General features: G+C 41.1%; 1 protein-coding gene across 1 annotated transcript in view; it reads right to left on the bottom strand.

Annotated features, from left to right (window-relative positions):
* fam120c (family with sequence similarity 120 member C) overlaps nucleotides 1-11224 on the bottom strand; it is a 57118-nt gene extending 45894 nt beyond the window's left edge. Inside the window, exons 1-8 of the mRNA XM_060938098.1 lie at nucleotides 9885-11224; nucleotides 4816-5062; nucleotides 4638-4720; nucleotides 3670-3798; nucleotides 2020-2122; nucleotides 1739-1812; nucleotides 1358-1638; nucleotides 608-854 (exon numbers count right to left, since the gene is read on the bottom strand). Of these exons, the coding sequence (XP_060794081.1) occupies nucleotides 608-854; nucleotides 1358-1638; nucleotides 1739-1812; nucleotides 2020-2122; nucleotides 3670-3798; nucleotides 4638-4720; nucleotides 4816-5062; nucleotides 9885-10415 (1695 nt within the window). The 5' untranslated portion in view covers nucleotides 10416-11224. The remainder of the gene's footprint in view (nucleotides 1-607; nucleotides 855-1357; nucleotides 1639-1738; nucleotides 1813-2019; nucleotides 2123-3669; nucleotides 3799-4637; nucleotides 4721-4815; nucleotides 5063-9884) is intronic.
* Between the last annotated feature and the right edge of the window lie 2216 nt (nucleotides 11225-13440).

The raw sequence follows: 13440 nt of genomic DNA on the forward strand, positions 1-13440 counted from the left end.
GCGTGGACAGCACTTTATGGAAATTCGGAACAAGAATCCACATATGTGGACATACTTTTTCTCTAAAAGTACATCTTATCAAAAGATGATGCTTAGTTTTTATTCTAATCAGGTTCTAATAAGCCCAAATAGCAAAGAGAAATAAAAAATGCATGTAAAAAAACAGCTTGGGCCTTAGGAGGTTAAAGCATTGGTGCGCTTTGCAATTACAAGATCATTCTGTTTACAAAACTAATAAATATTCATCTGTGTTACATTGTTTTTCTCTGTGATCAAGGGCCCTTTTTCACTTTTGGTTAGTAGTTACAAGTAAGCGTGGCTGCTATTGTCAAACAATTAAATGAAAAACACACATCCATTTAAAAAAAGCCCCCATGCTTCTCTACTTGTCGATAAACTGCCTCTCTCCCTTCAGTCACCTTCCTATGTAAATGTTCCTTTCAAAAATATATATATAAAAAAAAAAAAAAAAAAAAACTTGTAAACCATGAGCCAAAGGCTCATTTTTGCACCATCCAGAGAAAGGAACAGTGAGTGAAATGATGGTTTGACTGAACATTTACATTTTAGTTCATATCAACCACAGAGAAGAGGGAAACTGCAGTACCTTGGTGAGGATGTGGTATATCTGTGGGTACATGAGACCTCTTCGGTGTCTGTGCTCTGCCACTCGTAGCACCTCAGCGCTGACCTGTGGAAGGGGTGGAGTTGTAATGTCCATATGACTCCGTGTCGCCATGGACAGCAGTGACGGAATAGATGGCCCACTCCCGTTGCCTTGGGGACCCTCCCCGGAGGCTCCACCCCCACGGCCACTGGGCTCTTCCCATCTAGAGGGCTTTTCAGCCAAATGACTGACAAGCAAGAAAGGACATGGTTGAAGACACAGTATTACATACCCAACTCGATGCACGTCATGGCAGTACGTTTAACGTGACATGCAAACGTGTAATATACGATTATACTTTTATTGGTGTGTAAATGATACAAAATAAGAACCTGAACTTCACTGTGTAGACTTTTGGCCCTGCACTCTTAAGCTTCCTGTGAGATCTTTAGGAGCCTCTTGGGAATGAAAGAACTGACAGACAAATCTGGATCATTATTCCTGTGCTAAAACAATCCTGACTAACTTTTCTTGCACGACTTTTATATGGCATTGATAAAAAAAATAATAAATAACAAATGTCTGCTTTTAGAGCTACTACTTTCATATTAGTAAAACAGCAGCATACTTTTGTGCAAGTTTAACACTAACTCTGTTTTAATTCTGCTAGCTTAGAAGATTTTTTTTTTATAGTAGCCATGTAAAGAACAGATGGGAAATGTTATGTGAAGAGTTCAGAAATAAACTCACTTAGTGCTGGTGTCATTTTGCTCCTCCCCATCTGAAGATGACGATGGTGATGGGGAAGTGCCTGAAGGAGCAGCTGTGTGGTGATTCGGCAGTCGGTTGCCAACTTGAGTGGAATCATAAGGAGCGGACCAATCACCAAAGCCCATTTTCCCAACAAGAGAATCGTTGCATTCCTGCAGTGGTGGAGGCGGGTTCTGAAACAGAAGGGTAGAGGCTGGGACGGGGCCGTAGGGCCCACCGGAATAAGGCACCTTAACACCTGATACCTGGGGTGGACCAACCTGTCAAAAAAGGTAAGTAGAAATGAAAACAAGAACGCAAGAGAGACATACGCAGAACAGAAAATACTAAAGAGATTACGAATTTTATACTAAACTGTACCTGGGCTTTCCCAGACTGCACTGCCCCCATGTGGCCTGGTGGACCACCAAACTGACAAGGCCCAAAACCTGGCACTGTGAACAAATCCAAGAGAGGATCTAATTATGAAAGTGAAAAACATTAAGTAAGCACTCAGATTAAGGCAAGAGGTCAGACAGTATCAGTACTCAGCATCTCTTCAGCTCACAATGCTTCTGCCAAACATACTAAACATCCAGTGTGTGCGTGGGGGAATAAATAAATAAAATTCCAACACACAGATCCACGTGGAGAATACTTACAGAGGTAAGGAGAAGGTCCCATGGTAAGAGGTCTGGGTTTACTGGCCGCTGAAAAGTATTCCACCGCCTTCTTAAATCTTTCGATTTTATCTTCGGTCCGAGACTGCACAAGGAATATCAGTCAAATTTATTTTTACTCTGTAAAAATGTTACCCGTTTCCTCATATTACTTTTGTTCTGCATTTCTTTTTGTAACTCGGCATCAATGTGAACAAGAACTTGTCTTAATGCAAGTTCTTACTTGTATTTAAATAAATTAACAGACACATACAGATTCACCAATTCAATTCAAGATACTGGGATCACAATTTGATTTTTCACAATACTTTCGAAGAAAAAAAAAATGAAAAGAAAATTTAACTAAAAAAAAATTCCTATTCTTTATCAACTTAAATATTCCTTTTGTTAAAAAAAAATTCATTTTCTTAATAACCAACATTATTTTTTTTCGCGGTGCAGTTTCCATCAAATCCCGTGCTCTGATTGGCTGGCGAGCAGGTCTGTATCCTACGGTATGGACCCCAGTTACAGACCTCTGGCGACTCGCTTGTTCACAACAACATAGTAGCATTTTTTTTTATCAACATATCTTTTTTTATTTTTATAAGATTTATTTATAAGATTATCAAAAATCTTATAAATTTTTTGCCAGCATTTCTCAGGAGAATAGCATTAATTTTACAGCATGGATAGCGATAACGACAGTGTTCACAGCGAAAGCGAGTTTTACTACCCTGAGGAAGAAGAAATAAAAGAAAACATTTCAGGAGAAAGCTAAAAACCTCTAACTTGCTAATGCCGAGCAAAAACATGGCTGAATCCTGAATGACTCAAACTTTGTATAAATAGGGGACTACATAGGCGGCAAAATGTAGGGTTTTTTTTCCTGCCATGGAAGTGCACTTGTATACCGAGGAGAAAGCAATTTGCATTACAGCCGTGAATGAGGATTCAAAATGGCGGCTCGGCTCGGTTTTCCCTTTCGGGCGCTCTCGTTTTGTTAGAATTTGGTAAAGAAAAAAATAGATATATTATTTACCAGCTTAAGGTCGGTCCGCAGGGTGAAATACCGTGACCTCGGCCTTGAATACTGACTTCGGCCCAGAGGGTGTCGCTCAGTACTTTCAAGACTTCGGTCACGGTATTTCCCGATATGGACCTCCCAGCTGGTAAATAACATGTATATATTTACGTACATTTGTAAACGCTGGATTAAAATAACAGCCTATTAACTAAAATATTCATTTTATTAAAAATGAAAAACTTTAATAACAGGCCTTTTCTTAAACTTATGAACATTTACTCCTCCTCTTTTCTTTAGCTTTTAGCAGTCTATAAAAAGATAGCTCCGATTTCATGTTAAACCTATATGTACAATCACGCAACAGCCCCGTCCCATCTTAGATCTATTTTGGGTGTGTTTTGTGAGGTATTCAAGCATCATGCTACTGCATGTTACTGCTGTCTAAACTGTGCAATTACAGCAAGGAGAAACAGATTATGCAGCCTGATCATACTCTCAATGCATTTTTATTTCAACAATTCAAATAGTCATGTGTATCACGATTTGTCAAATATTGTTACATGCCTAATTATTTTTGCCGTAACGGCATACTAGAAGAATCAAGGAACAAAAGAATTATGATGTACCTGAGACTGTTTGAACACATCTCTGGCGACAGCATCCAGGTTTCCAAGGTCCTGAATAGATGCCACATACTCCGATACAGCCTTAATCACAACCTCACAGGGAGGGAGGACTAACTGGTGAGCCCTTACCTAAAATAAGCAGAAAAACTGTAACAGAGGCAGGAGCTAATTTTCCTAGGTTTACCCAGTTCTCAATGGACGGCTGTAATAAAACCAGTCTGGGCTGTATTCCTACCCTCCAAATCACTCTGGGTCCAAATATTTATGAGGGACAAAAACGAATGAAGTCTGTTGAATACTGAATACTTTCACTAGCAACCGTAAAACAGTTATACAGTGTAATCCTATCGAATAAACATCCGCGTCAGAGTAAACCGGTTTTTCGGCACTGACAGACTGAATGCTCCTATAAGCGTCTTACGAAATGGAAAGGATTCCTACACAGACACCTCTGTCTGTCTACCTCAATAACTGTAAAGAAACTGGAGAAAAACGTCCGTTTCTACACTCACTGTTTAACGTTTCTCTTCTTCCGGTCTCGGATACCGCTCCCCATTCAGTGCCTGTAGTTGATTACAGCATACAGGCAGTTTCCTGATGTTTACAAAAGGGCAAGTCACATGGAAGAAGTCTTTTTTTTTTTCCAAAGTAATACCTGAATATTTAGCTGATCGTGACGATATGAATGAGTGTCTGACAACATGGAAAGGATCGCTTTTGTAAACATCAGAAAACAGCCCCCATGTGACAGTCGATTACAGGGACTGAATGGGGTGCTGCATCAGAGACCGGAAGAAGAGAAAGGTAAAATATTGACTGTCGGTTAGTGTTCTAACTCAACATTGGACCGAGTTCAATTGTTTTTGTTCTTAGTACATATTTTGGCCCAAAGACATGGGAAAACAGGGTCCAGGTTAAAATATCCTGGAGTTTTCCTTTAACACGGGAAAAAAAAAAAAAATTAGCACCTTGAGGGAGGCAAGAGGGTGTTCTGGACCCAAGAGACTCCAATGAAAGGCAGCCAGGTCTTCATCTGGCAGAATGTGGTTACCTGAGGAAACGAGAAGATAATTCAGACTTGAAATGTAGCAGAAGTTAACGTCTGTCCAAACTGTGGTCTTGCTCACTGTGGCGAGTGTTACTTACCAAGCAGGGCAGCAAAAATGGGCAAGTGCTGGGTTTTGAGGCCCAGCTGGCGAGCAGCCTCAGACAGTAGGTACTGGTGAGTGGTCAGATTCTTGCCGTTCCAGGAGAGCTTGAGTGCATGAGAGCTGAAATAGGCCGGGACATTGCATAGCGCAAACTCTGAGTCCTGTGCAATCAGGCCCTGAAATCCAAAGTCTCTGTACAGAGATAGCACCTCCTGGTGGTGGTCCTCTAGGGTCTGAACCACCTGCAGTAAGAAAGGGAAACAGACTTTAGCCCAGGAATTTCCTTGCCTTCACGCCATGTTACACTCCTTTCCGATTTAATAAGTGCTAGACTGGACTCGAATGTGTGAATTTAAGACAAAAATCATTCTGAGATCTTGCCAAATGTTACTGTTCCTTTAGCTTTAAGTAGCAGCATTAAAGGTATAAACCACAGCACAGTTGAACGCTCAAATGTGATTGGTCAGAAGGCATGCATTATTTTCATACAACACGGCTTGGACAGCAATTCTGGCCATAGCATGAACAGGTTAATGTTAATGCACTCTGAATAAGTTACTGCTTCTATAGTAACGGTTCATACACCGGTACTTGTACCGCAGATACTCCACAGAACCCAAGACTAACAATAAACACACGTTAAAAACAGGTTGTTTAACAAACAAAATGCATAATTATTTCGGAGACGTTTATGGAGGGAGTCTCAGTTGTAAGTGCTTTGTAATAGTTACAGTGCTTTATGAAGTTTATCAGGATAGGAAAGTCTTCAGAAGAAAGGAGTTTACAGTTTCCCGTTTCTCAGTAAATGACAATGACATTATCATGGCCATAACATGAACGATAAGAGGAAGTAACTTGGGCCTCGGACGTTCCACAACGTTAAATCTAACCCGTTAAAATGTGAGTTTTGTATGTTAATAAATTAACCATTGGCAAATCACTGATCTATGCAAAATAAACTCTGGACTTTGCGGTCATATGAAAATAATGCACTCTGGGAGGGTAGCTGCTTACTAACAGCATGGGCCATCGTGTTTTACTCCTTACTATTCTGGATAAAGAACTGTTTTCAGAAATCCAAGTCTCGGCATCTCCTCTGGCAAAGGAGCTTCATTAATCCACATTTGTACTTCAAGAAAGTGCTACAAATGAGAGACATTAGCAAAGTAGATTTCTGAGTCTGTATTTTTCTGTTCACTGTTCCCTCAAAAGAAACTGAAAACATTCTTATTTACTCTTGAGAGCTCATTTTATCAGTAAGTTAAGCACGCATCCATTTTCATTAAAAAGCATACATGAAATCGTGGGTCATCAATTAGATTTGACATGGAGCTAAATTCTCACAGAGCAAATGCTGTTTGAGCCAAACCCCAGGCACTGCAATATTAGACCCAAGTTTCAGGTTATAACCTTCTAGTACCCCCTACGTAGTTTTACATAAACCTTGGAACGGACAGAGACGGTATGGTACAGAATAATGAATGGTAATGGAATAATTGAGCACTTGAATTCCCTGGAATGGAATAATTTTAAATCGTGGTTAGACATAAGGTATCTGATGTAAGAAATCGCATTTGTGACCTAGAGATGACAGCAGCAAGTGTTTGGCAGATGTTTTGGATGCTTGCTGTGTTATACTCCGTTTACAATACATGGGGGGGCGGCGTTACTCGACTCAGACTAGCGTGTTCATTGTCACTGGGCATGTTTAACTGTGTGTTGATTGCATGTTGTACAGTGAGATACAGGACACCCTCTGCTACACTGTACTGTATTACGTGCCATTTTGTCAGCATTCTGGCCTACAGCATGCTGCTGGATGTAAAAAGACAGCCCAGGTATATAATCTGCTTGTCCTGAGAGCCTGAGCTCATGATTTATCCACCCCTGAAAATAATACATTAGTCGGACACTTAAGACGCAGCTGCAGTTTCCTGATTCAGGAAAAGCCCACTAGGTCTAGTATACTCTTTTCACCACACTAAACTAGAAAGTGATTTGTTTGGCTGCGGACACTGTTGCCTATTCATCCAAAATAATGATTAGCTGGCTGTTTGAGAACCGTCTAACCTCAAGTTCACACTCTTCCAAAACAGCATCTAAAATAACACCAGCAAATATGAATTAATCAAACCATGAATGCCAAATGGAACTGTATTAAAATAAATCTATGATTAGTTACAACACGGCGAAGCAACACCATCATAATGACTCTGCCATTACATTTAAGTTTTCAAACTGTTCTACATCTCCGAAGAAAAATTAATGTGCAACACCTGAATATGCATTCAACAAATGTAACATTACCAGAGTCAAACAAGCACTTTGTTCCCACCAGTAACAAATTTAATTATGGTTTCACTCGGATGAGGACCGAGTCTTCTGATTTTTGGCCGGTGCTCAGCAAAGCGTTAATCTGGCGGTGTTCAAGTGCATAAGTTATAACATACTTTGGTATCATATTGCCCTCTAGGCTTCATCTCCCAAGATTTAAAGACAAACTTGCAGGCTGTTACCTGAAAGCAAGCAGTTATGCTGATGATAGTTAATGATTTCTATAACGTATATTAAAACGTGAACAGGTCTTTATGACAAACAGTTTGGGTGAGCGAGACTTGCACTCCTTGCAAGCAACACAAGCATCCAGTGTAAAACTAAACAATCACACACTTGTCTAGGCCAAGAAGCGTCAATTTGGAGTAAGGCTGGAATGGTGCGAATTTGATTTTTCGTTGACTTGTGCCTTTTACACCTCTATATGGCATGGCATGAAGAAAAAAAAAAAAAACAACAAAAAAAAAACACCCCAACCGAGTTCCAGAAAAACGACAGAACGGTGTGATGCTATGACCGACCCAAAGTTAAACATTTTTCCCATAGCAGCACATGCCAAAGCGTTAATCTTGTACCACAACGAATACAGTGCTTCAATTATTAACAAATGACCCATTTACACTTTGAGAAATTAATTCCTGTTATCACTTGTGCTACAGCAACTATAAACACACATTTCTTCCCTTCCCAGCCACTCGTTCTCTCGCTTGCAACAACAACAAAAAGAAAACTCCATACAGCTCGTCATGCTACTGAGAAACCAGAAAGCACAAAGTCCTCTGTCTTGAAGGTTTTCCTGTGGCGGCAATCTTCTAAAAATGTTGACACCCGAGACTCCTTTCGTAAAAATGTTAAATAAATGTCTGCTAACAGAAGGCTTCAGCATGCTAAGGATTGAAATAACACTTAGATTATGTAGAGCAGCTTGTATAAAAGTCCCTGTGTGAATTATTACTACTACGAGGAGAACATCAACCTGCTACTTATCTTGCAGAATAGGGTGCATCAGTTGCCCCCTAAAAGTGAAAAGTTCCTCTGATCATGATGCATTTTTGTTTTTATATTCCTTTTGGTAAGAAAAAAAAAAAAAAAAAACACACTGGGTGAAATATTTTGACAAAATTCAAAAGTTTCATGGTGGCACCAAGCGCTCAAAGTTATGGAAAAAGCTGCTATTCTGCTATTTTATGACTTATGACAAAATTTCAATCGCTTTTCATGAAACATTATGGCACCTTATAGAGTATACCAAATATCTTAGATACACATTTTTAGTACATATTCTAAATATATTATCAAGCACACAGTTTGAGTTTTAGCTGTTCATTGAATCATTGTTCAACTACTTTTAAACAATACAAATGTATTATGAATCACATTAATGCTTCTCAATCCCTTGCAAAGGTTCTTAACATGATCTCTGGGTCAGAAGAAGTCAATAAATGGAGTCCAACATTGTGATTCAAACCTTACGCGAAAACATACTGTAAAATAAGCGTTTTTTGACAAAAAAAAAAAAAGAACCTCATGGTGCCACCATTAGACTTTTGAATATGGTCAAAACATTTTACAGGATGTCTTTATTGGTGAAAAGGAACACCCAAACAAAAATGCATCAGATTTTATGAAAGTGAGGGCAACTGATGCACCCTAATATACAGTACCAGTCAAAAGTCTGGACACACCTTGTAATTCAATGTTTTTTCTTTATTTTTATAAATTCAAAGTCACTTCATGTCTTAAACTAATGATGAACATTGTTTCTCTTTACTGAGTTGAGCGGTTCTTGACATAATATGGATTACTACAGTTGTGGAATAGAGCTATTTACTGTATTTTTATTATTTACTATTTGATCTCACACGCATTAAGAAGGCAAGAAATTGCACTAATTAACTTTTGACGAGGCAGACCTGTAAACTGAAAAGCGTTCAAGGTGACTACAGTACCTGATGAAGCTGGTTAAGATAATGCCAATAGTGTGTAACGCGTCACCAGGGGTGCAGATCCGATGGGGGGGGACACACGAGTGATTTTTTTTTTTTTTTGCCCGTATGCACCTCATACCATGCAACCATAAATCACAGCTTCGTAGAAGCTCGCCACATCATTCAAAAAGTACTGCACAGGGAATCATTTGTCTGAAAATACATTTGTCTGTACAATTTTGAATAAATTTAGGGGATTTTTATTGGCGGGGGGACAATTCATGTTTTTCAGAAATTGGGGGTTGGGGGGGGGGGGGGGTCATGTCCCCCCTGTCTTGTGATCTCTGGGTCACAAGAAATCAATAAATGGAGTCCAACATTGTGATTCAAACCTTACGCGAAAACATACTGTAAAATAAGCGTTTTTTGGCAAAAACAAAAATGAACCTCATGGTGCCACCATTAGACTTTTGAACATGGTCAAAACATTTTACAGGATGTCTTTATTGGTGAAAAGGAACACCCAAACAAAAATGCATCAGATTTTATGAACGTGAAGGCAATTGATGCACCCGATTGCAGAATGAACTACTGTCAGAGCTGCTGGGATAGAAAAGGAATCAACACCTTGTGACCAATCAGATTGGAGGATTGAATAGCGCTGTTGGATGAGGCGTTTTAACCTGTGAAACCTTAAGGGGAGGGAGGGAAGGAAAGATCTGATTCTGTAACTCACAACCGTCGGCATGTCTCAGAGCCGGTTATGAGGCGCACTCAGTCAGTCAGTCAGTCATTCACTCACCCGCACGCGGAAGCGGAACATGGCGAGGCGGACGCAGTGGCTGAGGCAGGCGGGCGGCAGGAACCAGGCGCGCGGTGGCGGTGTGCCTTTACTGCCCACGTGGTTGACGATGAGCTGCGCCGTCTGTCTGTGGGCCTGTGCTCGGCGCGCCCACTCGGGCCAGCGCTCTTTGCCCAGGGTGCCATTGAAGGCCACGACGAGCTCCAGGCCGCCCTGGTACAGGCAGGCCTGCGACAGCGCTGCCAAGTAGCCGAGCATGGCGTTCCACTCGCCGCCGCACACCCAGTCGGTCTGGTAGCCGCCGTAGAGGCGCTGCAGGCCCGAGTCTGCGTCCACGAGGATGCGCGCGGGCGGCGGAAGAGGCGCAGGCAGCGCGTTTGGGTGATGAGGATGGTGGTGGGGATGAGGATGATGGTGGTGGTGGTGTGGAGGATTTCGGTTCGCAGTTCGGCCCAGTTTCAGGAGATCTACCGGAACCGAGGCGCCCGGGCATCGCTTCTCCAAATATTCCTGAAAGCCCTGCACTCCCATGTTTTCGTACTTCTGTCCTGTTTACGTCTCCGGAGTGTGCGTGTAGTAGATGTGGCAAAAGAGCACGCCCTTTCCAGAGTTCTAAATCAATCGAGCTGAGTAAAGAAGCGTGCAACTAGTAAACGGGAGTTGAAAATGAATCGTGTCTACTGAGTGTATAAATCTGTGAAAAATCTAGTCGTGGGCGAGGCTACAGTTTCTGAATGTGCAATGTATATCCATTCTTCACTCTGCGTTTTAGTGTAATGCCTAGATTTACAGACTACTGGATTAATTATAACGTCGCCCGATGGGAAACCATGACCAAGTTTAGTTTACGGTGGGAGATAACGGCGGCACTAATGATGTCGACGGTGAAAAGGTCCAAAATATAATCCTACATGCTAGCAAACTAGCCTTGACTGTAAAGCTAACTTACGGTTAAAAAAAAATGCCACTCAATTTGTTTGGAAAGTTTCTCGATTAGTATCCGATTACAGTCGCTGGATTGTGTAAAGACTGAACAGAATGTGTTTGAAATCGACAAGAAGCTCGCCAACTGATTTCACCTAAACCTGCAGCTTTGCAGCGAACACACCAGCTAGCTCGCCAACTTAGCTCGTTAGCCCGGTGTGACTGACGACTCAACTAGCCGAAAGAAATCTGAGACATGTGCGTTTCGGAATGAAATGGTTGGTTAAACATAAAATAAAGTAAAATAAAACAAAAACAAAACGCCACCGTAAGCTCCCTCGCTCTCTATCTCACTCACAACTTCATACTGAGGAGAGGAACGTACTTTCAAGCGACGTCAGCCATCTTGCGACTTCCCCGCGGACCAAGAAATAGTGGGCGTGGTGCTTGAACGGGGAGAATGGGAGGAGTTATCTTGTTGGAATTGTAGGAGATGTAGTTTAAGGGTAATTGACAGCAGCAAGAAGATTGCGTATAAAACTACAACTACCAACATCTTGACCGGTGACCCCGTTTCCATGACAGGTCCAAAATGAATAGTTAATTCAAAAAAAAAAAAAAAGATAGAGGTTTATCTGTAACAAGAAACAATACATTTAAAGTGTCGGTTATCACGATTCAAGTGAATTGGCCTTTTTTTTTTTTTTTTTTTACCAGTTTAAGGAACTCGAACTCTGCAAGTTTTAATTGGACCGAATGAACATTTAATAGCGGCCTACAGTACACACTGAGCTGACTGCCCTCGTGCTTTATTATTGCTCTGTGTGTATACAACAAGAACACTGTTGGTTTCTTTTTTCTTTTCTTTTTTCTGTAATACAGACCCTGTTTTCATCCACAGTTCATTTTAAGCAGCATTCAAGATTGTGATATTCATATTTAGGAAGAAATTGGCAGTTAAATCACACATTAAATTGCTATATGGGACAGACAGTGTTGGATACTTTACAAAGAAAATGTGGTTTGGATTAGCAGTTACATGACTAAAGACGTCATTAGTGATGTAAACTATTAACATGTAATTAAACTGATTTTGACTACGAACTCTAACCTTCATATACTTCTGTGCTGAATAAAAACAAAAAGAGGACTGTATTTCATTTTAGCATACCTTTTTATTTTTAAAAATTAGTCTTCCCTAAAAGCCAAAAACAGTAAAGTGCTTCTTTAGATGAATGAAAAGAATAGACATATTTATTAACATATTTAGCATATTAACCCATCCATCCGGCAGCACGGTGGTGTAGTGGTTAGCACTGTCACCTCACAGCAAGAAGGTCCTGGGTTCGAGCCCCGTGGCCGGTGAGGGCCTTTCTGTGCGGAGTTTGCATGTTCTCCCCGTGGGTTTCCTCCGGGTGCTCCGGTTTCCCCCACAGTCCAAAGACATGCAGGTTAGGTTAACTGGTGACTCTAAATTGACCGTAGGTGTGAATGTGAGTGTGAATGGTTGTCTGTGTCTATGTGTCAGCCCTGTGATGACCTGGCGACTTGTCCAGGGTGTACCCTGCCTTTCGCCCGTAGTCAGCTGGGATAGGCTCCAGCTTGCCTGCGACCCTGTAGAACAGGATAAAGCGGCTAGAGATAATGAGATGAGATGAACCCATCCATTATCTGTAGCCCCTTATCCTGTCCTATAAGCTGGAGCCTATCCCAGCTGACGATGAGCGAGAGGCAGGGTACATCCTGGACAAGTCGCCAGGTTATTGCAGGGCTGACACAGAGACAAACAACCATTCACGGTCAATTTAGAGCCACTAATTAACCTAACCTGCATGTCTTTGGACTGTGGGGTAAACCGGAACACCCGAAGGAAACCCACGGGGAGAACACGCAAAATCCACACCGAAAGACCCTCGTCATCCCCTGGGCTTGAACCCAGGACCTTCTTGCTGTGAGGCAACAGTGCTAAACACTATACCACCGTGCCACCCTTAGCGTATTAACATTTGTTAATATTAGACTTTATTTTGGCTACTTGTCAAGCCTAACAGAGAATAATCTTGTAGTTACACATACAGTATTTCCCTTAGCACTTGGAGGTTCCTCTGCATGTTCTAACCTCAGCAAGCAAAATAGAACCTGTGTTTACACTTTTTGGGGGGTGGGGGTTCTTTGAATGGTTGCTAGGTCTTTTTCAGAAACCATTTTAGGGTTCTACATAGAACCTTTATAAGGGTTCTCATCACAGTTACAAACCAAAGAACTCTTCAGTGCGCTAGATTGAAACATCTCATTCAAGTCACAACTGAATGACAAACTCAGAATTTATAGACAGTTAATTGTGAAGGTCAAGGATTTTTTTTATTGTCATTTCAACCATATACAGTTGGTACAGTACATATTAAAATGAAACAACGTTTCTCCTGGACCATGGTGCCACATAAAACATCACAGGACTACAAATCTACATATGACAAAGTGTAAGAGTGCAGCGAGTGCAAACATTGCAGACAATAAACTACACAACATAAAGTGCAAACATCTATATTCTTTGTTTGCAACCACGTGACAAAAGTTGCTTGCGTCTTTGACCGCCGCCACGTTGGAGGATATATATATATATATATATATA

The sequence above is a fragment of the Neoarius graeffei genome, chromosome 13, assembly GCF_027579695.1.
Source record: "Neoarius graeffei isolate fNeoGra1 chromosome 13, fNeoGra1.pri, whole genome shotgun sequence".
Lineage (NCBI taxonomy): Eukaryota > Metazoa > Chordata > Actinopteri > Siluriformes > Ariidae > Neoarius > Neoarius graeffei.